Source organism: Columba livia, chromosome 3 (assembly GCF_036013475.1).
Source record: "Columba livia isolate bColLiv1 breed racing homer chromosome 3, bColLiv1.pat.W.v2, whole genome shotgun sequence".
NCBI classification, from domain to species: Eukaryota; Metazoa; Chordata; class Aves; order Columbiformes; family Columbidae; genus Columba; species Columba livia.
Window position 1 is genome coordinate 118,348,532 of NC_088604.1, and position 23,564 is coordinate 118,372,095.

The 23,564-nt window shown below is 37.9% G+C and overlaps 1 protein-coding gene across 15 annotated transcripts in view; it reads left to right on the plus strand.

Moving 5' to 3' along the window:
* The window catches only part of USP34 (ubiquitin specific peptidase 34), a 121,054-nt gene that overhangs the window by 48,096 nt on the left and 49,394 nt on the right, over positions 1–23,564 (plus strand). For 10 of the 15 annotated variants that reach the window (XM_065059321.1, XM_065059327.1, XM_065059325.1 and 7 more), the window contains 22 exons: positions 3,294–3,375; positions 3,470–3,562; positions 5,287–5,412; positions 5,829–5,958; positions 6,529–6,564; positions 6,964–7,094; positions 7,644–8,254; positions 8,720–8,934; positions 10,538–10,653; positions 10,737–10,864; positions 11,992–12,081; positions 12,905–13,000; positions 14,088–14,170; positions 15,334–15,488; positions 16,106–16,219; positions 17,147–17,246; positions 17,375–17,534; positions 17,954–18,080; positions 18,177–18,324; positions 19,905–20,005; positions 21,445–21,654; positions 23,136–23,261. In XM_065059321.1, coding sequence (XP_064915393.1) covers positions 3,294–3,375; positions 3,470–3,562; positions 5,287–5,412; positions 5,829–5,958; positions 6,529–6,564; positions 6,964–7,094; positions 7,644–8,254; positions 8,720–8,934; positions 10,538–10,653; positions 10,737–10,864; positions 11,992–12,081; positions 12,905–13,000; positions 14,088–14,170; positions 15,334–15,488; positions 16,106–16,219; positions 17,147–17,246; positions 17,375–17,534; positions 17,954–18,080; positions 18,177–18,324; positions 19,905–20,005; positions 21,445–21,654; positions 23,136–23,261 — 3,178 coding nt within the window. The remainder of the gene's footprint in view (positions 1–3,293; positions 3,376–3,469; positions 3,563–5,286; positions 5,413–5,828; positions 5,959–6,528; positions 6,565–6,963; positions 7,095–7,643; positions 8,255–8,719; positions 8,935–10,537; positions 10,654–10,736; positions 10,865–11,991; positions 12,082–12,904; positions 13,001–14,087; positions 14,171–15,333; positions 15,489–16,105; positions 16,220–17,146; positions 17,247–17,374; positions 17,535–17,953; positions 18,081–18,176; positions 18,325–19,904; positions 20,006–21,444; positions 21,655–23,135; positions 23,262–23,564) is intronic. The other 5 variants (XM_065059322.1, XM_065059334.1, XM_065059330.1 and 2 more) reach the window with 2 other exon arrangements.

The following is a 23,564-nucleotide window of genomic DNA, read 5'->3' on the forward strand; positions in this document are numbered from 1 at the left end:
AAATTTTTCTATAGCCTTTTGAAAAACTTCTTCTAAAAGAAAACTTGAGCATATTTTTACTGAAAATGGAGTTCTTGCTAAGTTGGCCTGAATTATAGCGGTATTGTATAGTAATAGTCATATAATAATTTGCAAATTGTTCTATGAAAAAGTGCTTTCAAATGACAAAAAATACAGACTATATGACAGAGATTTTAACATAACTAAAAACTGAAATTAAACAGCATTGAAATACGTTGAAAATTTTACTTTAAATCTTTTAATAAAAAGTTATTGTAGATTGCTGTGCTTTTTGGGGCAACCTGGAACTCATAGAGTTTTGATGAACTTGGGTGTATCTGAAATGTCTCTGGGCTATAGACCTTCTGATAATTATTAAAGTAAAAATGGGATAAGTGACAATACACAAACTGAAATCAGAGGTTAATTTCTTCATAGGCTGGCAGTTTATTATTTTTCCTATTAAGTTCTGGAATTGTGAGTGAAGATGTTCACTCTATTTGAAAGTGAGGAAGCTTATCAAGGAGCTGGAAAACTGCTGGACCAAAAACCCTTTTCCCGAAGTAGAGGTGTTCAGGGAGTAATTCGGACATCATTTACACCGAAATCAGCTTTCTTTGGTGAACCCTTGAATTGACTGTCATATTTTTTAGTGTTTCAGAGAACAAAATACTTAGTGCTGGTAATAACTTCATCATTTTGAAAGGCAGTTTATCTAGTGATTGGTATGTCCTCAGCAGAGTTTTGTAGGAGGAGCAGTTCTCTCTGGGAAACACAAGGGCTGCATTCTGCCTTTCACAAGGATCCTCTTGTTTTTGGTCATCCTCAGCAAATCCATATCAAATGAATGTTTACCTTCAGAAATCCGAGATGTCATTTTATCACGGTTGAGCTCACCAGTCGGTTGAAGAGTTTTTTACTGCTGAGAATACATCTATTAAAAAAAGGCATTCCTTCGAAAAAATAATCCATTCTTTCTCAGAAGAAAACTGTTGCAGACTAGAGATAGAGAACTGCCACAGTCATTTAACAAAATGTGAAGGAACTCTATAAGAGAGTTTTTGTTCTTTCCTTTGGAGTAGCTAAAATGCAACATATGACTCTGGATACAACGTCAAATGGACGTTGTGCCACTAGCAGAAGTATTTAAAGAGGCACACAGCAGTATGCCCTTTCTATTAACATCGCTTTGTGAATCTAGCAGTGTTGAACTGGGGTTCATTCTGAAAGCTACAGGTTTAGAAATTCAGATCCAAGAAGAAAATAAGTTGTCCTGGAACAAAATTACCCTCATTGACTTATGAGTCAGGTGTTGAGGCTGCCAGAGTACCATATGCAGTGCTGGTTTTCACATTTCATAACTAGAAGAGCATCCATTCAGGTCTCCTGCATCTGGTGGGTGTGTGTTCACTCACATGGCCAGATCTGTCTACCTTTTATGTGAGCAAATTGCAAACTATGAGGTTTCCTGCGTATATTTTGCTCACGCAGCAGCGCCGGGGGAGCAACATAAAACCATCATGAGGAGCTGGGGGCGAACACGCCATAAGTTCAAGGAACTTTTTGTCAGGTTGCATTCAGTTTTCAGAGTGTGGCTTGGGCACTTGTGATTTAAGATGAATCTGCAATACCAAGTTTACTGGCTGGCTGACAAAATGCAAAGTGATGGAGCTGTAGTCTCTTGAGCCAGATGGACAATGCAACTACGGTCACTCGTGCTTGTCAGCATGGAGACAGGTGGAGAAGAGCAGTTTTCAGAACTATGTTTGTTGGTAAAGGAGACCCCTAGCATATATCCACATGAAGAATAGGTTCCTTTAGCTGTAAAGTCTGCAGAATCACAGCTCACATCTGAAGAGGTCTTACTTCAGGTTTTATTAGATGGAAATCCAAGCCCTGAATGAGCTTGTAACGTGCGTGCTCCAGAGTTTGGTTAATATTAGGCATCTTTGGGGTGCTGGGTGTCATCATTGGGCTTTGGTTTTGGTTTTAAATGAAGCTCTAGGAAGTTCAGTAGATTTGGATTTCATGGAGCTGACCTGGCTTAGTCTTTTTTATCCCTCTTTGAGCAAACGGCTGGTTAATATGGTTAATAAACCATAAATGATACTGTTGGTAAGCTGTTGTACCTTGCAAGCTGGTTATTACTTAAATATAAGGGGACATATTTTTTTTCCAACAATATAAAAATATTTGATTCACTGTGTCCTGGAATGAGGCTGGAAGAGGACAGTATAGGAATGGTGTGTGTCAAGTAATAGGAGCTATGCTGAGTACATCCATAGGGATCAGGCAATTCAAAACAGTTGAAGAACTGGCAACATGCCCCGGAAAAGCGAATCCTGTTTGGAAAACCTACAAAGGTAGTCTCCTTCTTGTGATAAAAACTGGCAATCCTGGAAGCTTGATAGTGACCGTGAATGTGATATGCATAGCAGTGGTAAAAATAATCCTTCTCTAAGACACCCACTCCATCCCATCCTCTCGCCCTTGTGAAACAGAGCGCTTTTATTCCAGGGCCATTTAAACTACTGTGATATCTTCTAATTGCTTCTGGTGCCAAAATCTGGGTAAACAAACGTTTGCTTGAAAGGAAGGAATAAAAAGGAGCTTGTGCACTGGTTTGCAGGCAGGGCAGTCCTGTCTGCATGTTCAAATTCACTTTCCTTGTCCTGTTCTGCTTACGGATTGGCGGTGGGTAAAGTTCCCTGTTGTTAGAGATGGAATGAAATGACAAGTTTGAAGTATCTGTGTGCTACACGTGTGTAAATACAACCATGTAAAACATGGGTTTTTAAAGCTGCATGAGTTGCTATTTATGCAAGAGAATCTAATAATTATTTAAATGGTTGTCTTTAATAATCCTTTCTATCACTCCTACGTTTAGATCCATTTGTGAACTCAATAATTCTGGAATTTCACAATAAGCCTGGGTTAAATAGCAGTGTTTATAGATATGTTACCTTTGAGGTCTTTGCAAGTGGTTTGTTGAGCTTGATTAACTAATAAAATTGACAGAGTTGTTGGTTACATGTTTGTTAATGATCTAGAGCGGTGAGTGGGAAATGTTGCTATTTGCCATTAGTCTTCCAGCTGAAGAAAAAAATACAGAAATCATTTGCTTCCCACCTGGATGAATGAATGTTGAGTGTGGTTTGCATTCTAAAAAGCTTTTGTATGCCTGCTACAATTACAGGTATTAATTTGAAAGGTATGCTGTGCTAGGGAAAAGCACAGTGTATGTATTATGGGCAGAGAATTCTACATATGTTCCCACTCTTTGTCATCTCTAGGTCAATTGCAAAAGAGCTTGCGGACTGGCTTATCAGCAACAATGTCGTTGAGCACATTTTTGGACCAAATTTACATATTGAGGTTTGTATTAAATTCTTGTTGGTTTTTAGTACAGACATGGAGGAATAACTTCTTGTTCCAGTAAAGCTTTCTTCAATATGTTCTCACTTTGCAGATCATCAAACAGTGCCAAGTGATTCTGAATTTTCTTGCAGCTGAGGGGAGACTTAGTACTCAACATATAGACTGTATATGGGCCGCAGCACAGGTATATATACCGTTTTTCTAATTGCGGGAGTGATAAAAAGAAACAAACAACAAAAAACCAACCAAACACAAAAAAGCAAACAAGAACCAGAAAACGACAAGTTGATTTTGGTTTATATTAGTAAATATAGCTGAATTTATTAGTTTTTCTTGCCTGTCTTGAGTATTTCGCTGACCAAAATGTTAAGTTAGGTGACCGCTCCAATTACTGTTTTTTCATTAGATGCAAGAATTCAGCCAGGCTACTTCTACACAGGAAAACAAAATGAAGTTGCAATGCAAACCTTTTCACTACGAATGGGAATGAAGATCGTAGGGTGGATGTAATATTTTACTATCATGCTAAACTGCCTTCTTCCTGTGTATTGTAGCTTCCGTTTCTGTTACTCCTAGTTGGAACAATCAGGTGAAAATTGTGGCAGTGAAGTTTACAGCTGTGCTACAGGGCTGGTGTTAAAATCTCCATAAGGCACCGAGATTTTATTCTTTGCTTGATGAACCTAGAAACCCTGATAGGCTTTTTTCCTGCAGAAAGATATATTTGTTTGCTACTTTTAATGCTTTGCTATACTTTTAGGTTGTGATTTTTTTTTTTATTTAGGGGATTTGAATGCAGTAGGCGTTTTGATTTCCCGTTGTGGAAAATGGTTTTTTCCATCGTTTCAGTCAGAGAGAAAAACAAAAACAAAGCCACAAACAAACAAAAACAACCTGAAAAAAAAAACCTCAAAAAAAGTCAAGATTTCCGTGACAATTTTTCTGAAAAATCAAAATGAAGGTCAGAGAAATGTTGTTTGAAAGGCTGACACCTTTAGACTGAACGAATAGGAAGCTTTAGTGTATTTTTCACTTTTTAAACTAATTTCTTGACTAAGAATTATCTTGTCTGAGTTGAAGCAGGTGTCTCAAGACGCTTAAATGCATCCTTGGGTAGAACCCACGTGATTTGATTCCAGTTTGCATCCTGTACTCTACAAACTGCCGCCATGGATATTTTCTATTCCAGGAAGACAAAATAAAATAAATAAAGAAAAAAAAACCCTTTTGAGGTGCATATGTGGTAACCAACATTAAAAATGCTTTTTTTTAGAAGCTTCCCATAACCAGTATTTTATTTTTTTGAATATCTGCACCCCTACAAACATAATGAAACCCTTTGAGTGACTATGAAAAGCAGCATTTAACCTAAGAGGAAACATCTAGGAGCACTGTCACTTTAATGTGTAAATAGAACAGTGAGCTAAACACATTGTCGTATTTTTTGACATCCATTACTGGAAAGACAAAAGAGCTATAAATAATTCTCACACAGTCTCTTCTCTCGATCTCATTAGCCTGTAATGTCTTTATTTGTATTTATCACGACCTTATTAGGTAATCATCGCAAATATTGTTTCCCTCTGGATTTAGCATATACACTAATATTTTGGAAATTATATTTAAGCTAAAATTAAAAAAAACCTTCCAGTTCTTCTTTTCACCAAGTCTCTTAGAACTGGAACTAAGGAAGATATTGTTACATTTGATTTTACTAAGCTTTACATGGTTTACAGTATAAAAATGAAGTTTAGTCAAAATTGCAAGTCTGGTGTAGTTTGGAATTACTAGGGAACTTCCTGAGAATTTGTGCAAAGATGTTGTTTAATTGCTGCAATTTTATCGATCTTTGAATTATTTCGAGTTTATTTTGTTGCCTCTTTTATCTTCTCTGTTTGTACTTTGTAGCTGAAGCATTGCAGTCGTTACATACACGACTTGTTTCCTTCGTTGATCAAAAACTTGGACCCTGTCCCACTTCGCCATCTTCTCAACCTCGTCTCAACGCTTCATCCGAGTGCTCACACTGAACAGGTAACGACAAGGCAAACAAAGGCACTTTAACCACAAAAGAAATTATGGTATTATGTTAAAAAGCATTATTGATTTGTCTTTGCCTTTCCAAAGCAACGCGTGTAGAAGTAACATTTACTAATGCATAAGGAAGGAAACTATGAGTAAAGTTGTCATGTTTCTTCAAGTGGACCTTGTCTGGCTTCTGAATTATAATAGTGTGCAGGGATTTTTGAAGACAGCATGACCACTGATAAAAGATTTTAACTTCACGTCCCAAGTTAAAAAGTGCTTTGCACAATGTTATTATGCTCATTCATTCTGATGAGTTTATTTTGGTGAACTGTAGTATTGGCATCTAGAAAGGTTAACAAGTGGAGCTTTACATACAAAACCTTCTGCTTCTTAATGGCACCGTTATCTGGTTTTGTTTCTAGACCTTGTATCTGGCATCAATGCTCATAAAAGCACTGTGGAATAATGCACTAGCAGCTAAGGCTCAGCTGTCAAAACAAAGCTCTTTTGCATCTTTACTAAGCACCAATCTACCCATGGGAAACAAAAAAGGTATGTGGTTTTCCAATAAATCTGGTAGTTAAACATTTAATTTTCATAGTCTCCTTGTTGACTTTGGACAAAATGATGTCTAGAACTTTTTACTTGAAGTATTTTTTTAAGATGTCATGCTGGCTTATTTTTCAAGCAGAAGTTGAGGCTAAAGACGAAAGCATTAAAACTTTGCGAGCGCATTTGGAAAGCTTATTATTTCAGATCAGTTCTGGTTATATATGTAAAGTAGTATGTATTTTTCTATTTTGTCTTTTTTAATTCAGAGGATGGTCCATAAGTCATCAGTTAACTATTCTTGTTCTGCTAAACATCTGTAACTTACGTAGCTACATAAAATTTTACAAAAACTAATTTTTACCTGGTTTTTGATATTACATGCTATTGCTTTTCTATTTTTTTTACTTGACTGTGTATTTCCCCACAGTCATTACTAAAGGTGCTGCCAAGCCATTTTACTGTCATTTCCCTTTCTTTTCCTACTGCTGATTTTTATGAATCATGGACAACTATATGCTGGACAAAAAGATTTTTAGTCACTTATTTTTCCATCCTGCTTTTTTCCTTCAGAAGAAGAGGAGCTCAGAAGAGCAGCCCCTTCACCTTGTAAGTATAGTTTGAGAAGTACAGCACAACCTGATACATTCGATACTACGGTGTTTTTCTACAACTATGGAATTTGAATGGACGAACTAGTACAAGTTGAAATTATGTTTTTATGAGGAGTCAAATGAAAATTCTCTTTTGTATAAAATCTAGGAAATTCATATAGCTGTGCTATATACCAGCAAGAAGAGACATCGGTACAAAATTTGTAGTGAAATGCACAGCGTTCTAAAAATAATTTGTAGTGTTTAGGTACGCACATTGTTTGAGTTATGTCCTTTGTTTAACTGTTTGCAGGAAGAATGCTCTTGAGTTCAACATTTGAGACAGATCTATGTAATGTAAATATTCCAATTAATATATATCACCAAGTAACTGGGAAATGTGGTTTTGAACTAGGGTCACCAGCAGCAAGCCCTCAAAGTAGTGACAACAGTGACACCCATCAGAGTGGAGGCAGTGATATTGAAATGGAGGAGCAGCTCATTAATAGAACAAAACATGTACAGCAGCGACTTTCAGATACAGAGGTAAGAGTGTAAATCTTAATCTGTGAATTTTGTTCCTCAGTTACCTATTATTAGCCATGGAAAAAATGTTTTTTCTGTAATCGTTTCAAAATCTGAACAGATACATAACATGCGTGCTTATCTGCAGCAGGATAGCAGAGAGCTAGAATCTTATGTTCCGTGCAACTTATGTAGAACATATTGTGCCTTCCCCCATGAGCAAATGCACTTCAAAAAACCACCTCAAACGAACACATTCCTGCATTTAAATTGTAAGGGATTGCATGACATATTGTTGATGTGTCACAGTGTCACTCTGTGTGCAAAGCCTGCACATGTAGACTGCTACAAATAAAGTAATGCAAAAATTAAATTATTCAATCTGAATCTTGCTCAGAGCATCTTGTCATTGGCAACCAAACTGAGCAATTATGAATGGAGACCTGTAGATTTGACACATTTCCTTAAAAATGAAGAACGGCGTTTGAACGATGATGATGTCGATTATATATTTTCAGTGGTGTTTTATTTTTCCGCCCATCTTAAAACAAAAACTACCGCTAATTTCAGGAATCCCTGCAAGGAAGCTCTGACGAGACAGCCAACAGTGGTGAGGACGGCAGTAGCGGTCCTGGCAGCAGCAGCGGCCACAGTGATGGATCCAGTAACGAGGCCAACTCCAGTCACGCCAGCCAGTCTGCTGGGAGCCCCGGCAGCGAGGTGCAGTCTGAAGACATTGCAGATATTGAAGCTCTCAAAGAAGAAGATGATGAAGAGGAAGAAGACAGGAGTCATAATCCCCAGAAAAGCAGTCGGAGCACAGACCTACAAAACAGGAAACTGGAATCACAAACAGGCATTTGTCTGGGAGATTCGCAAGGGGCGGCGGAGAGGAGCGGTGCAAATAACGGAGCGGGAAAGGACCATGTTTTTAACACGGACTCGGTGACACCAGTGGATAATCGAATTAGGATGCTGGATGCTTGTTCTCACGCTGAGGATGCAGAGCATGATATGACGGGGGAAATGAGCAGCGCTCACATTTCACAGGGTTCTCAAGATTCTTGTATAACTCATACGGGGGACTTCCTTGGGGAAACTATTGGAAATGAATTATTTAACTGTCGCCAATTCATTGGGCCGCAGCATCACCACCACCACCACCACCATCACCATGATGGGTAGGTAGCTTGACATTTCTTCTGATTCCTTCTATAACAGAAATAAAAGCGGTAGCAAAACACTCCGTTTGGGCAGAAATTTGTATGGCCATTTTGCTATAGTTCAGGATAATTTTGTCTAACAGAGATGACAGTTATCACACGTAGTTACACAGTAATCTGTTTTGTCAACATCTGATTAAAGCGTTTTGGAAACTTTTTTATTGAATAAATAAGACAACATTTAAGAAGATGCTGAAATTGTTCTGGAAAATGCTGTATTAAGTTAACATTAAAGAAGTCAACACAACCATCATGATAGTGGGACCTTCAATTTAGCTGTAACTGGTTTTAAATTCATATGAGGGTCTGTTCAGACAGGTGATTCTTTGTGACTTTAGCTTTAGGGAGATGTCTACTCACTTGTAGTCTGCTGTAAACAACTATCTCTTAGATATCATCCATTCTAATGTTCTTCTTTTACAGGCACATGGTTGATGATATGCTGAGTGCCGATGATGTCAGTTGCAGTAGTTCCCAAGTCAGTGCAAAATCAGAGAAAAATATGGCTGATTTTGATGGGGAAGAGTCTGGCTGTGAAGAAGAGCTTGTACAGATCAATTCACACGCTGAGCTCACATCTCATCTCCAGCAGCACCTTCCCAACCTCGCCTCTATCTATCATGAACATCTTAGTCAAGGTACGAGTCATAAAATAGAAAAACATTGTACTTTTAACTCAGTTTTATATGATTTTGAATTAGTCGCTAATAATTAAAATAATCAAATTATTTTAATCATGTGTCTGTACTTGCCCAAAGAAACCACAGTGACTACTGGGATTTTAGTGCTTCTTCCGAGAGATTCATTTTTGTATCACTGCAGATGTAGCTGTATTTACCTTTTCAGAATTTTTTCCCCTCCATTTCTACTGGAGCTCTTACAGCAAGTCAAACAGAAGCACCAAAGAGCCTACCAAATATTTTGTTCCGATCAGTTCTTAAAGTAAAAAGAAAGGTGGTGCTGAAATGCGAGATTTTATTTTTCCTCTCTCTGAAACTTTATGTGATTTTTCTTCTGGTGGGTGGATCTTATTGTGATTCTCTACATGTGTCATCTTAAATGAATTACCCATAATGGGCTATGCAGAGGATCATTTTGGAAAAATGAGTTAAAATATAACTTGATATCTTGGGGAGCTTGAAGGGCGTTTTATGCTGTTTCATCTTACACTCCTAAATTTTCTAGTTTACTTCAGGGTGCAATTTAAGATGCTACTAAAACACTTCTCAAGAATTATATCATCTTTCCATATGCTATTGTGGCAGTTTTATTTTCTGTTTTATCCTCCTTTTAAATATAATGGAGGGGCTATGCTTAGTGAAGGTGCGTCATTTTTCTTCTCTATTCAGGCAGATCCAAGCTTGCTATCTTCCAACAGACAGTAAACCCAGTACTATTTATATCTATTCCAGAAGCACAATTGAATAAGAAGTCAGCATTTATTTCCCACTATTTTCCATAGATATGACACATCTTTCTGAAGATCCATATTATTGTTTAAACATGAGGCCTTCAGTGCAGCTTATTTTTGACACCTCTTGTTTTGCACGTGCAAATAATTACAGCGTTGTGCTCGCCGTCTAAGTTTTCTCCTTGACTTTGCTGTTCCATGAAAATAGTATCAGATAGTAGAGAAATGAATGGTACCAGCTGTGGCCACATAGAAGAAGGAAAATATCTATCAGTATTTATGAAAACATGATGAGTTTCTAAAATCATTCACTTTGATACTCTGTCGTATATAAAAAAAAAATGGTGTTTGTTTTGCCTGATGTTTAGTTAGATAGAGGAGATCATGCAGTATGAGAGGAATTCATTGAAATGTGCTTCTTTCTTGCTTTCCAACCATGGTAGTTATAAAGATACTTTTATTCAGACCACAGCACTGCAGAAAGACTGAAGAAATATTTTAATTATACTATGAATTAAATCTAATTAAATTAAAAAGCAATAGCACCTGCACCTGTAATTCTTACGTGTTGTTTTTATTGTACCTTCCCATTAGCCAAAAACAAAGTAAATATTGGCTTAGCTGCCCTGTTAACTTCTCGTATGGTCATAATATTTTGTCTTCTTTTAAGAACCCACATGTAAAAAAGGGCTGCAATTAGAGTGGTGTTGTATACGCTTTAAAATAGCCGTGTTAATTAAAGCATGTTGTTGTTCATGCACTTAGGCAATAATGTTCAGATTAGATAGTTCCTTCTATTTATTCAATAACGGTCTTTATATTTTGTTCAGGACCAGCAGTCCATAAACATCAATATAATAGCAATGCGGTGACGGACATTAATTTGGATAATGTTTGTAAGAAAGGAAATACCCTTTTGTGGGATCTGGTCCAGGATGAAGATGCAGTAAGTTGAATACCAGAAAAGAATATTTTTTAAAAGAAAATAAATATATGCTATTCAGTGCCCTTTCTTTCTACTTGCTGTAGATTCATCTCTCTGAAGGGTTAATAAATGAAGCAGAGAAGCTGCTCTGTTCCTTAGTATGCTGGTTCACTGACAGACAGATTCGAATGAGATTTATTGAAGGCTGCTTAGAAAATTTAGCAAACAACAGGTAACTTAAATAATAAATTCTCTGGTTTTACATGTATCTATTTTTGCAACATATAGAAAATCCGAGTTGACTGTAATGGGTATTTCATTTTACAGGAAGACAAGTTAAACCAGACAAAACCAAAAGGGTAAAAATAAGTTTTCAAGGTGGTGTGGGTGCATCTGATGTTTCTATTCCGTTGGTGTCCTGAATTTCTCATCACGTTGCGTTGGGCTGTTCTCCCTTCTGCCAGAGCTCACCGCCTTCCTACCATTTGGTAAAATCAGGCCCACGTCTTAGCAAGTTGAATGCAAGGTCGAGTGCCTTAGCATAAGCGTTTTGAACTGAATATTTAGATTTTACATGCAAGTGGCTGCGGAACAGACGAGTTCTTTTCCACCACGTCTGTTGTGGTGTCTAATTTCTGTGAAGAAGCAGCTGCAGGTAGAAGTAATACCTTGACCTCAGATAATTGGTTTAATACCAGCCAAAGCTGTGAGATTCTACAGTTTGAAGACTGGCAAAAGTGACATTTATTTAATTGATACAACCAATCAACTGCTGAACATCACCTGCAGTGTTGTGTTGTTGCCGTTTTGCTAAGAATTGTATTTGTGAGATGGTGTTAATTATTGAAAGAAATGTAAAGATGCTTATCACCAATGTACAAGTTCTGTAACATGCAGTTAATGCGCTTGAGTTTTCCTAGATAGTTGTCTTACTATACACACCTACTTGTGTCTATAATGAATTTAAGGCAGATATATTTCTCCTGTTGTCTGTTTGTAGAAAAACCATACTCATTTTGCTGAAATTTCAGAAGATATTTTATGAAACCCAAAACTAATAATTTATCTTTTGAAACTTAAGTAATTTTTAATAAGAAAAAAAATGTATACTGTTTTATTTTTATATGTGTCCGACAGCTGCATGTCCAGGGTATTAACGCGTATAGAATTTGAAGTATGTGTAGTTCAGATTGAGAAAAGTAGTTGGCTGACATGAGAGTGGATTTCACACGGGTGTTTCTGGTGTTTTCAGTTAGTCTGTAGCTCACCAAACCTGAGCTTCTCAAAGTAATTTTAAAATGGACTGTTTTAATTTTGTAACAGCCGTGTATTGTCATCATTTCTCTCTTTCTCCTTTAGATCAGTAGTAGTTTCACTTCGTCTTCTTCCAAAGCTCTTTGGTACGTTTCAACAATTTGGGAGCAGTTATGATACACATTGGATAACAATGTAAGTAGCACCTTGTCCCCAGCAGCCTAAATCACCAGGAGCAGTGAAATTTTAGGGACTGCTGCAAGGCTTTAGTGTGTCCAAATTGATAATGACCTAAGGTTATTATCTGGCTGTTGCCTGGCCTAGATGTGTGAGCTTGTCTTATCACTAGGTTTCTTCATAATACACAACTGTTGTAAATGAAATGAAGACTAATTTTTGTATGTTTTTTTTATTCCCTCCCTCCCCTTTAAGTAGCAAAGGATTTTCAGACAGTACTAGGCAAATTGTAGAAAGTTGTCATAATTCGATGCTGCGTCATTCTGTTCTGATTGTAAGTCAAATGCTTCTCAGTAGCAAAAATTTGGTCTATAAGAAAACATTTGGAATGGGAAGATAGATAGTATAGCATTCCGTACTAGAACAAACTGTGTACCTACCTGGTCTGACTGTGAAGAACAGACTGCTGGAATTTTGGGGAAAGATTATCAGCATTTTTTCTTGGCCTTTTTGCCATGACTTTTAACTATATACCCAGTTCTGAGTTTTGGCTCAGACTTTTTCTGAATTAGGGCCTTTAGAAACAGTTTTTATGGTCTCGAAGGGGAGTGTTTTGTCAGCCCTGTGCCTGAAAATAATGCCATTGTGGAGCCTGTTGGATGACATGGAAGAAGAGAGTACTGTCTAGAAAATACTCTTGAATTCCTGGTGGATGGAAAACGGAATGTTTACTTTGGCTTTATGTGTGTACAATTTTCCTAATAGTAGCTGTCTAATTTGTGTAGCTTTTCTGACCTTTTAAAGCCAAGCATAACACTTTCTGCCCTTTAAATTGACACAGGTGGGCAGAAAAGGAACTTAACATGATGAAACTTTTCTTTGATAACTTGGTACACTACATTCAGGCAGTCAGGGAAGGACGACATAAACACGCGCTGTAAGTACAAAACTGGCTTTGGGTGCCTGAGATTTGATGTTTGTAAACGTTTCTTTTCTGCTTTTCTTCTGGTGCTTCTGATGTGTTCTTATATGTAAATACTTTCTATAGGGACATCACATGTTTAGGGAAACAAAGGCCTATAACGACAATAACATTTCAAAAAGCTTCCTTTTCTGTTAAAAAAAAAATGCAACAACTCTCATGTCATTTTTGTTAGACATTAATTGAATATTTGTTTACAAATAAAACATGAAGATTTTATGTATTCAAATCAAAGCTATTTTAGATCATAAAACTATTCAGATGTTTTAGTTTTAAAATCTGTTATCATTAACCTTTGTATTTAACACATTTATCCATACTTTCCAATCTGTATAATAAAAATCAGGTGTATACACCCAAGTGATGCAATTTCTAGCTTCCCAACCCTGGAGGAATGGACTTGTCATGCTTTGATATATGTCAAAGTCAATATGTAAATATGGGCTTCCACAACTGAAAAATGTTGCTATTTATGGGTCAAGTTTTTACTTCTTCGTACTCCTTTCCATTGGATGTTGCTCTTGTGAGAAGTATTCAAAACCTGATTGAAAGTGGGACAAATTGCTTCCAATTCAGGCAAAGTGATACATTGTTCTGCTCCTTTGACCATTAAACTTCTACCTTGTAAATAGAAATAAAGTTAATATTTGTATGTGAAGTTGTGAAAATGTTTTTATAAATAATGGATATCAGCTGGAATCAGAAACTCAGGGTAGAAATACCAGCATTTTACAAGTTCAGGAGAAAATTAAGGTCAGATCCTGCAGGATGCTAATGACAAAATGATGCACTTAAACTGGACTGCATGCCAAAAAAACAACCAAAAAAGGTACCTTATCTAGTAATGATGCGTGTGTCGTTCCAGTTGTTCAGTGTGGTTCTGTTAAGTGTACGCCTGTAGTCTAGACTATATTGAAGTTCAGAAAGAAACTTATAAGAAAAAGGTATTTATGCTTTTAAGAGGCACGTGTATGAATGTGGTAAAAAAGTTGTGACAATAAACAATTAAATAAACTTTTTAAAATACAAATTTAAATTTTAGATACAGCCACAGTGCAGAAGTTCAGGTTCGTCTTCAATTCCTGACATGTGTGTTTTCAACTCTAGGATCGCCAGATCATTTCAGTAAGTATTTGAGGTTACCTTACCAGAGAAGCACCTCATCATAAGGCTCACGTAGTACTTAATAATCAATGTTAGCTTGAATAATTGATGTTTTATACATGCAATTTTAAATAATCTCTGGTAGTGTTTCGAAAGAAGGAAGGTTTTTTGATGAAAGCACAGAACCAGCATTGGAGTTTAGATTCTATTCCAGTTCTGTGAGAACAAATTTTTATGTTCTCCATGCTTCATTTTTTCTAAATATTAGGACTGTAGTAACTGCCGAAATATAATATATTCTGTATTTGTGGGTTTTGATTCATATCCATAATGTTCCCAGAGATCCTTTGGTGGAGTGCACTGTAAGTAAGTTGTTATACCAAAAAGGAACAATTCTTTATATTTTAAAACTGTCAGAAATTGGCTTACACTTCTGTGAAATTAGTATATAATATGGTATAGTATATGTTAGTCCATCTGTACAGATGCTGAAACATTTTCTTCCTAAAAGGTTAAAAATAGAAATCTTTTGACGTGGCTGATAGAATTCCAAGTCAAACATAATTTGTAGTAACCCTTGGTGGCTTTCTCTTCCATAAATTCTTTTGGCCGCTCTCTTTTTAAGCCCTTATAAACTAATCACCTTCAGTGCTTCAGCATCAGCTCTGTACAGACTTTTGGTTGAGTACATATTGAGGTCATTTATTAAAGCGATTGAAGGGAGGAGTCGTTTGGGTAGTCTCATGATAGGTGGTCAGCATTGGCACACGATGTATGGCTTGTCCTTCTGGTCATTACAGGACGGAAGAAGAGTATCTGTAGCAAAGAGAAAAAAAAATTCAGACACTGTATTTGCAATTGCTGATAGGATAGCCACAATTCTTTTTAAAGAAATTTGTTGGGATCACAAATGTTTATCTGCCAGCTAAGAAAATAAACCTACTGTTCTCCTGAAAGGAGAAGTGATGAAATAGAGATCCTAGTTCCAGCCACAGTCTCAATATTGAGCTCTAAGTTGTGGCCAATAATTACTTATAAACTGAAAAAACAACCCGCTGTTTGGTGTGAGATCTCAGGTTTCTTGTTTCCGAAAACTTCTTGTCCTGACAAAACTCTTCTGTGTGTGTTTTGCTCTATATTTGATGTTATAAAGGAGTAGTTAAAAATACTTTCCTGATTTTTAGGGTTGAGTTTAGAACAAGTGGACATACTGTGGCACTGCTTAGTAGAAGATTCTGAATGTTACGATGATGCACTACACTGGTTCTTGAATCAAGTACGAAGTAAAGATCAGCATGCTATGGGTATGGAGACTTACAAGCATCTTTTTTTGGAAAAGGTATGTCGAGAGTTAATTACAGCCTTCTAATAAAAGCGTTTCTTTCCGAATCAGCATTATTTAATGTAGTTTAAATTGTTTCTATGAAAAATATGCCTTCAGTGGTCTGGGAGGGCCCCACTCGTCATGCAATGATTTTTCTCTGCTTGGAGGGAAGAGATTAATACATTGACATAAATTCTTTTCACACTGTTGTTTACTTGATTGTGAAATAATTAATGTAGTCTGCTGCTTTTTCAAGGTTACACATTTTTTGTCTGGTTTTCTAAGCGTGTGATTTTTTTGAATGGACATGTCTTGTCTGCGGACAAATTTTTCTGCTGTTGATAAGTAGCTGATATTACCAGAATAATTTTTGTTCCCTCTGCACTGTTACAGTCCAAATCAGTGGTAAAGTGGTTTGTTTAAGCCAATCGTGGTTGATTTTTTATATTGTATATACCATTCACAAAGTGTGGTCTTTTGCAAGAATAAATTTTAATTGGTCTACTACATTTGAATATGATTGCTAATAAAAATGACGTTTTTCTGTGCTAATGAAATAAATAGCCTGTAATTGCTATCCATTCCAGCACTGAATTGTTTTTTCCATACTAAAGTGCATTCATTTTATTTAGATGCCACAACTAAAACCGGAGACTATCAGTATGACTGGCCTAAACCTCTTCCAGCATTTGTGCAATTTGGCTCGATTGGCTACCAGCGCGTATGACGGCGGCTCAAACTCAGAGGTCAGCCCAGATTCTACACTCTACACTCTTCTTTCTGCGGGAAGGGGAAATGACATATCTCCTGAGAACTTAGTGGCTTGAATGTTATTTACTGGTTTGAAATGGTAATGTCACAGTCCATAGCGGTGACACCTGTATGGATTCCTGCCTTGAGGAGAGCCCTGGAAGCACAGGACTCAAAACTTGCAAGTGTCAGACACTGAAATGGAGATAAGAGGGACCAGTGATCCTGACCTTCCCTCGTGGCTTTGAACATGTGTGGATTTTGTCTCTAGAGGCACAGACAGGAAAGCACAAAGAAAGTGATACCTGTTGCCTGTGTGTCCTTGTGGACTGCATAATATACGTGGTATAACTGAACCCTGTTCACTGTGGTGTTTAAAGAATGGGTTTGTAACGTTCTTATTTTATAAATAAGAAGATTCAGATGGCATTCAACTAGGCATATTTAATTCTGCCTAGAAATCTGTTGTGAAATGTGTCTCAGTTTACGTATGTGTTTTACAAGTTCTTCTGTAGTTTTTCATATAAAGTATCTCAGAAATAAAATTAGGTCTAGGATATTTTTCTCTGAATTGACTTGAAGCAATTTTTAATTAAAATTTCCATTCTTGCAATGAATACCGATAATAGTTGTGATTTTAAGGCTTCATTTGAAAGTATTCCTCTTTGTCAAAAATGAAAATTCATTCTTGAATTTTAACCAGTTCTCACACTTCAAACTATGAAAATATTTATGAAGTATATACTATTAATATAGTAATTGATGTGTGCAGTGGCGACAGCCTGAGCAGAGGAACAACAGAGATATTTTTAGTAGTTGCATCAAGAGGCAAATAAAATGTCTCAGGTCAGAAAAGCATCACTCCCAATTAAATAACGAGGCGATGTTTTGTTTCTGTGTTTGTTTTCTTCTTGTCAAAACAGCTGTGTGGCATGGACCAGTTCTGGGGTATTGCTTTAAGAGCACAGTCTGGTGATGTTAGTCGAGCGGCTATCCAGTATATCAACTCTTACTACATCAACGGTATGAATTTTTACTTTCGTTTTCTGTTTAAAATGTTTAAAAAAAACCTAATGTGATTCTTATTCTTGGTATTAAAATGCATAGACCTAAAGTTATGTGTATATAATTGACTTTAACTGATATTACAGGTAAAACTGGTCTGGAAAAAGAACAGGAATTTATTAGCAAGTGTATGGAGAGTCTGATGATAGCATCTAGTAACCTTGAGAGAGACTCGCATTCAAGTCTGACCATTATTGAAAGGGGACTCTTGATGCTGAAAACTCACCTGGAGGCTTTTAGGAGAAGGTAAATAGCTCCATTGATATACTTGGATGCAGAATTTATTTATATTCCTCTTATCATAATGACGAATGAGTTATTATTCTTAATGTAAGTATTAGTTTCTTTGTTTTTCTTTGTGTAAAGTAAGGACAGTAGTGGAAAATTTTGCAAGGTAATATATAAGGTTTAAACAGTTACAAGAGTTGGCCCTTGTTGCTGTGTAAATACATATGAATGTGCTTCATGTTTTCCTATCCCTCACGTTTCAAAGTTACTTTAGTTTTATTTGAAAAACAGGGAGAATATCAATAATTTCCTCTTAGCTTGGAAAAAACAGTGAATAAAGGTGCAAGTTTTGGCTTTCCTCTCATTGTTTATTGAACATTTGCGTTAAATAGGTTTTGACAAAAATACTTTTCCACTGTTTTTACCTGCTTCTTAAGGTTTGCGTATCACTTGAGGCAGTGGCAGATCGAAGGCACTGGCATCAGCAGTCACTTGAAAGCCCTGAGTGACAAACAGTCGCTACCATTAAGAATTGTCTGTCAGCCTGCGGGGCTTCCTGACAAGGTAACTTAAAAACCCTTCAGAAGGCGCATCCCACAGTGTTAAATTTCAGTAAGTCCACCGTGCGCTTTGAAAAATAAAATCTCTGGTTTGTTTCAGATGACTATAGAAATGTATCCTAGTGATCAGGTGGCTGATCTACGGGCTGAGGTCACCCATTGGTACGAAAACCTGCAGAAGGAGCAGATAAATCAACAAGCGCAACTTCAGGAGTTTGGCCAAAGCAGCCGCAAAGGAGAGTTCCCTGGTAAGCTGGGTTTGGAATAATCTAGTTTTACACACGAGTTTTACTTTTCAATTGAAACTGAGACTTGCAGTTAAAATCTGCACGTTTACTCCTCCATACTCTATTTTGGGGACTGTTTTGTATCGATTTTTTTTTAAAAAAAGGACTTTCTAATAGTATTTTTTGGTCAGAAAGATCTCTGTGAACTATGGTTCAGTGTATTGAGTGTTTACACTTTAAAACTTGGGTCATTCTGCATCACAGGAGACGTGTTGTAAGGGACATAGTGCACACCTCTGACTCAGTGACCTTTTACTATGTCCATTTTAATGCACCGGTATTAGTTAATCTACAACAGAAACCAGTTCCTGGTTAGGAACATGAAATTGATTATTTCATCAACTGAGTTAGAAATCTGAGCAGAGTTTATCAAATTCCAATCAAAATTACAGGCTCATGGTGTCAGCGTACAAGTTTTTCCTCTTACCTTTTCACGGAATCACACAATCACAGAGTGTCAGGGGTTGGAAGGGACCTCAAAGATGATCCAGTCCAATCCCCCCATGGGGCAGGAACACCCAGATGAGGTTACACAGGAAGGTGTCCAGGCGGGTTGGAATGTCTGCAGAGAAGGAGACTCCACAACCCCCCTGGGCAGCCTGGGCCAGGCTCTGTCACCCTTACTGAGAAGTTTCTTCTCAAATTTAAGTGGAACCTCTTGTGTTCCAGTTTGAACCCATTACCCCTTGTCCTCTCACTGGTTGTCACGGAGAAGAGCCTGGCTCCATCCTCCTGACACTCACCCTTTATATATTTGTAAACATTAATAAGGTTACCCCTCAGTCTCCTCTTCTCCAAGCTCAAGAGCCCCAGCTCCCTCAGCCTTTCCTCACACGGGAGATGCTCCACTCCCTTCGGTATCTTTGTTGCCCTGCGCTGGACTCTCTCCAGCAGTTCCCTGTCCTTCTGGAACTGAGGGGCCACAACTGGACACAATATTCCAGGTGTGGTCTCCCCAGGGCAGAGCAGAGGGGCAGGAGAACCTCTCTGACCTACTGACCACCCCCCTTCTAATCCACCCCAGGTACCAGTGGCCTTCCTGGCCACAAGGGCCCAGTGCTGGCTCATGGTCACCCTGCTGTCCCCAGGACCCCCAGGTCCCGTTCCGCTACACTGCTCTCTAACAGGTCATTCCCCAACTTATACTGGAACCTGGGGTTGTTCCTACCCAGATGCAAGACTCTACACTTTCTTTTGTTATATTTCATTAAATTTTTCTGCGCCCAACTCTCCAGCCTGTCCAGGTCTCGCTGGATGGCGGCACAGCCTTCTGACGTGTCAGCCACTCCTCCCAGCTTGGTGTCATCAGCAAACTTGCTCCTTATAGAGCTAAATCTCATTGCCCTTAATTGGTTTTTAGTTGTTTTCTCAGGTGGGATTTCAGTTTCATTAAATTGGTGTAAACTTTTGGCTCTTGAAATTCTAGATTTACACCTTTTTTTTGGCTATCGTAGGGTGTACTATTAAAAATAAGTCTTAGGGCTTCCATTAGAAAAGAAACTACGATTCCAGAAATCTACCGAAATATGTTTTTATTCTAGGTGGCCTCATGGGACCTGTGAGAATGATTTCATCTGGGCATGAACTGACAACTGATTATGATGAAAAAACGCTTCATGAATTGGGTTTCAAGGATATGCAGGTATTACCAGCATATAGATAGCACTCACTGAAAAAGATTTCTGTGTTGCTTTGGTCTAGCACAGCTGATACAGGTAGTTGTGGTGGAAGGTCTACATTTCTTTGGGAGCATCCTACAGTTTTCTGAAACTAGTTGTTTCAAGCTATCTGATATGTCCCCCAACTTAATGTTGTCAGGCCTTGCTCCTGTTGTCAGTCTTTAAAATAATAAATCATTTTTAAAACCTAATTCTCGTTGTGCTAGCAGATGTGAAAACTCGGAGTGAAACAAAAATATCAGGTTTTTGCATTCATCAAAGAAAACTAGAGAGCAATGACAATAAAATCAAGTTATTCACGTTTTGTCTGAATCGTTGAACTCATTTCCATAGTAGCAGTGACTCTCCCTCTCTTTTCCCGGGTTAAATCTGAAGCATTTTTAAACATTTATTTGTGATCTTCTGTTTCGATTCAGCGTTCCCCCTAGAGTGGTCTACCCATAAGTTTGCTGAAATTGCAGCATGGAAGAGCTTAATTTGATTGGTATACATATGAATGACATTGTGACTATTTGAGGGAGGTGGGACTATAACAAAACTCACTAGCACATCCTCACATACATTCTTTCTATCTAAAGGAAAACTAAACTACTCTACACCTACAGGGATCTGCTAACATCTTTTCAGAAAGATTATTAGTGGCTGATACGCTTACATGTGCCACTCCTGGCTGTAAGTAATTGTGGCAGCCAGTCTGTGTTGACTCTTGCAGTTCTGAATCAGATGATCTGTTTGAGTGCATCTTCCATCAGTTCTTTTTGCTAAATGGATTGGGTTAATTCAAAAGCAAAACCAGTTTTTAATTTTATTTTTTTCTTATTAACATAGATAATTTTACAGAATTGCACTGTGGCGCAATCAGGTGTTTGCAGAACTCGGAGCAGCAGTAACATTCAGTCTGAATGGCTGGATGTGATCAATATTTGGAGGTGACAACTAGTCAGCAGGAGCAGTTTGCCTGAGAACGTTGTTATGCCAGTATAACAGATGTCTGCTTTTCCCACCACGCTGCTATTTGTGTCACTGTGCCCTCGCTAGCATTCTTCAGTTCTTGGAGCCAATTTATCTCATTTTTCCTCTGGATTAGTTTTTGTGCCATTTCATTTATATACTGAGAAGTCAGTCCAGCATTAGAGTCTCCCCAGCCTGAAAGGCAAAATAAGGGATGAGGGACAAGAAAACAGCAGTGTATGCAGCTATGCCACGAATGCTTGAAATTAAAGTAAACCCAAGCTTTAATTACGGTAGTTGCTCAAAATACTGCTCAGTAAAGACTTGACAACAAAAATATTGATATATCTTTAAGTTCTTCATTCTGACCCTGCTGAAAACATTCCATGGCTTTAGCATATGAATTTTTTGAATCGTCTCTCTCCTCCTTGTTGATTCTCTCTGTTTCTAGATGGTGTTTGTATCCCTGGGCGCACCGAGGAGAGAACGGAAGGGTGAAGGTGTTCAGCTGCCAGCGTCCTGCCTGCCCCCTCCTCAGAAGGACAACATTCCAATGCTTTTACTCCTGCAAGAGCCTCATCTTACCACCCTTTTTGATTTGTTGGAGATGCTCGCCTCTTTTAAGCCTCCTTCTGGAGAAGTGGCTATGGAAGACTCTGAGGTAATTTAGAGTAATTTTATTAGAATAATTACATTTAAGACCTATTTCATTGGATCTATTTTTCCTTACTAGCCTATTTTTCGAGTACTCTATCCAATTGCGAGATATGTTTATTGTCTGTATATTCACATTTCAAGGATGGTGTAATCATTATCATGATTTTTCTGATTTTCTTAATAACATTGTTCAGTTGTATTTTAAATGTTTTAAATATTGTAGAAGCTATGAAAAAGTAATTCTTAGGAAAGAATATTGGTTATTTAAATAGATATTGTACCTAATAATGGGAATTGGCTTGAAGAAAGGTTTGTAAAAGTTTTATTGCAAAAGCTCAGGTTTTATGTCTTATATGCCATATTAGCTTGTGGAAAATTAAATATGCACTGGTATATTCAAGCCAGTAGTTTGTTTTTAAGTTGTATTTACACTTGAATATTTCAAAGTATGTGATAAGCTGTAAAGATAATGGAATTATTCTGTCTGGTGACAGAAGATACAGAGAAGGCAGAGTTATTGAATGCCTTCTTTGTCTCTGTCTACTCTGCCGGAGGCTGTCCTGAGGAGCCCTGTACCGCAGAGGCCCTAGAGGAAGGCAGGACAATGGAGGAGTTTCCCTCGGTTGATGAGGACTGTGTTAGGGAGCAGTTAGGCAATCTGGACATCCCTAAATCCATGGGTCCGGATGGGATGCACCCGCGGGTGCTGAGGGAGCTGGCTGAGGTCATTGCTGGACTGCTCTTCATCATCTTTGCCAAGTCTTGGGAAATGGGAGAGGTGCCTGAGGACTGGAGGAAAGCAGATGCCACTCCAGTCTTCCAAAAGGGCAAGAAGGAGGACCTGGGTAACTATAGAGCGGTAAGCCTCACCTCCATCCCTGGGAAACTGATGGAACAGCTTCTCCTTGGTGCCATCTCAAGACATATCAGGTATAAGAAGGTCATTAGGGACAGTCAACATGGCTTCACCAAGGGGAAGTCGTGCTTGACCAACCTCATTGACTTTTATGAGGACATGACAAGATGGATGGATGATGGCAGAGCGGTGGACGTGGTCTGCCTTGACTTCAGTAAAGCATTTGACACAGTCTCCCACAGCATCCTTAAATTTGAGAAGAAACTTCTTCTCAGTAAGGGTGACAGAATACTGGCCCAGGCTGCCCAGGGAGGTTGTGGAGTCTCCTTCTCTGCAGACATTCCAACCCGCCTGGACACCTTCCTGTGTAACCTCATCTGGGTGTTCCTGCTCCGGTGGGGGGATTGCACTGGATGAGCTTTCGAGGTCCCTTCCAATCCCTGACATTCTGTGATTCTGTGAATGTAGTTTCTTGCAGGTTCAGGGAAACTTCAATTATCACGTCTATTTATGGTTTTACTTTGGATAAGAGATAGCTTCTTAATTAAGAAAAAGTACATTTTTGGACTTTGAAAGCTTATTTTCTCCAAGAAGTTCACAATAAGAATGGTTGTTTTGTGGTTTCTCAGAGTTCAAGGTGTGAAGAACTCCATCTCCATGCAGAAAACTTATCCAGACGTGTCTGGGAACTCTTAATGCTTCTGCCAACGTGCCCTAATATGTTGCAGGCATTCCAGAATATTTCCGATGAACAGGTGAAAAAAGAATGCTTGTTTTACATGTTTATCTTTATTATATAGTGTTTCAGTTGAATTTTCTCCAAATAGGAATGTTAAATAGAAAGTGTCTTAAGTAGGCTGAGACACAAGTAAACCTAATAATTCTTATGAAATTAAACGAAACAGAGATGTCAGCTTAGTTGCTAAAGTTTGTTTTTATATATTCTTTTAAATCAGTTAATAAGTGATTAGTCAGTACTAATTGCCACAGTCTTTTGGTTTGAATTGAACCAGCAATTTCTTCATTTGCAGCCTTGCTTTAGCACTATGGCTGTTGTG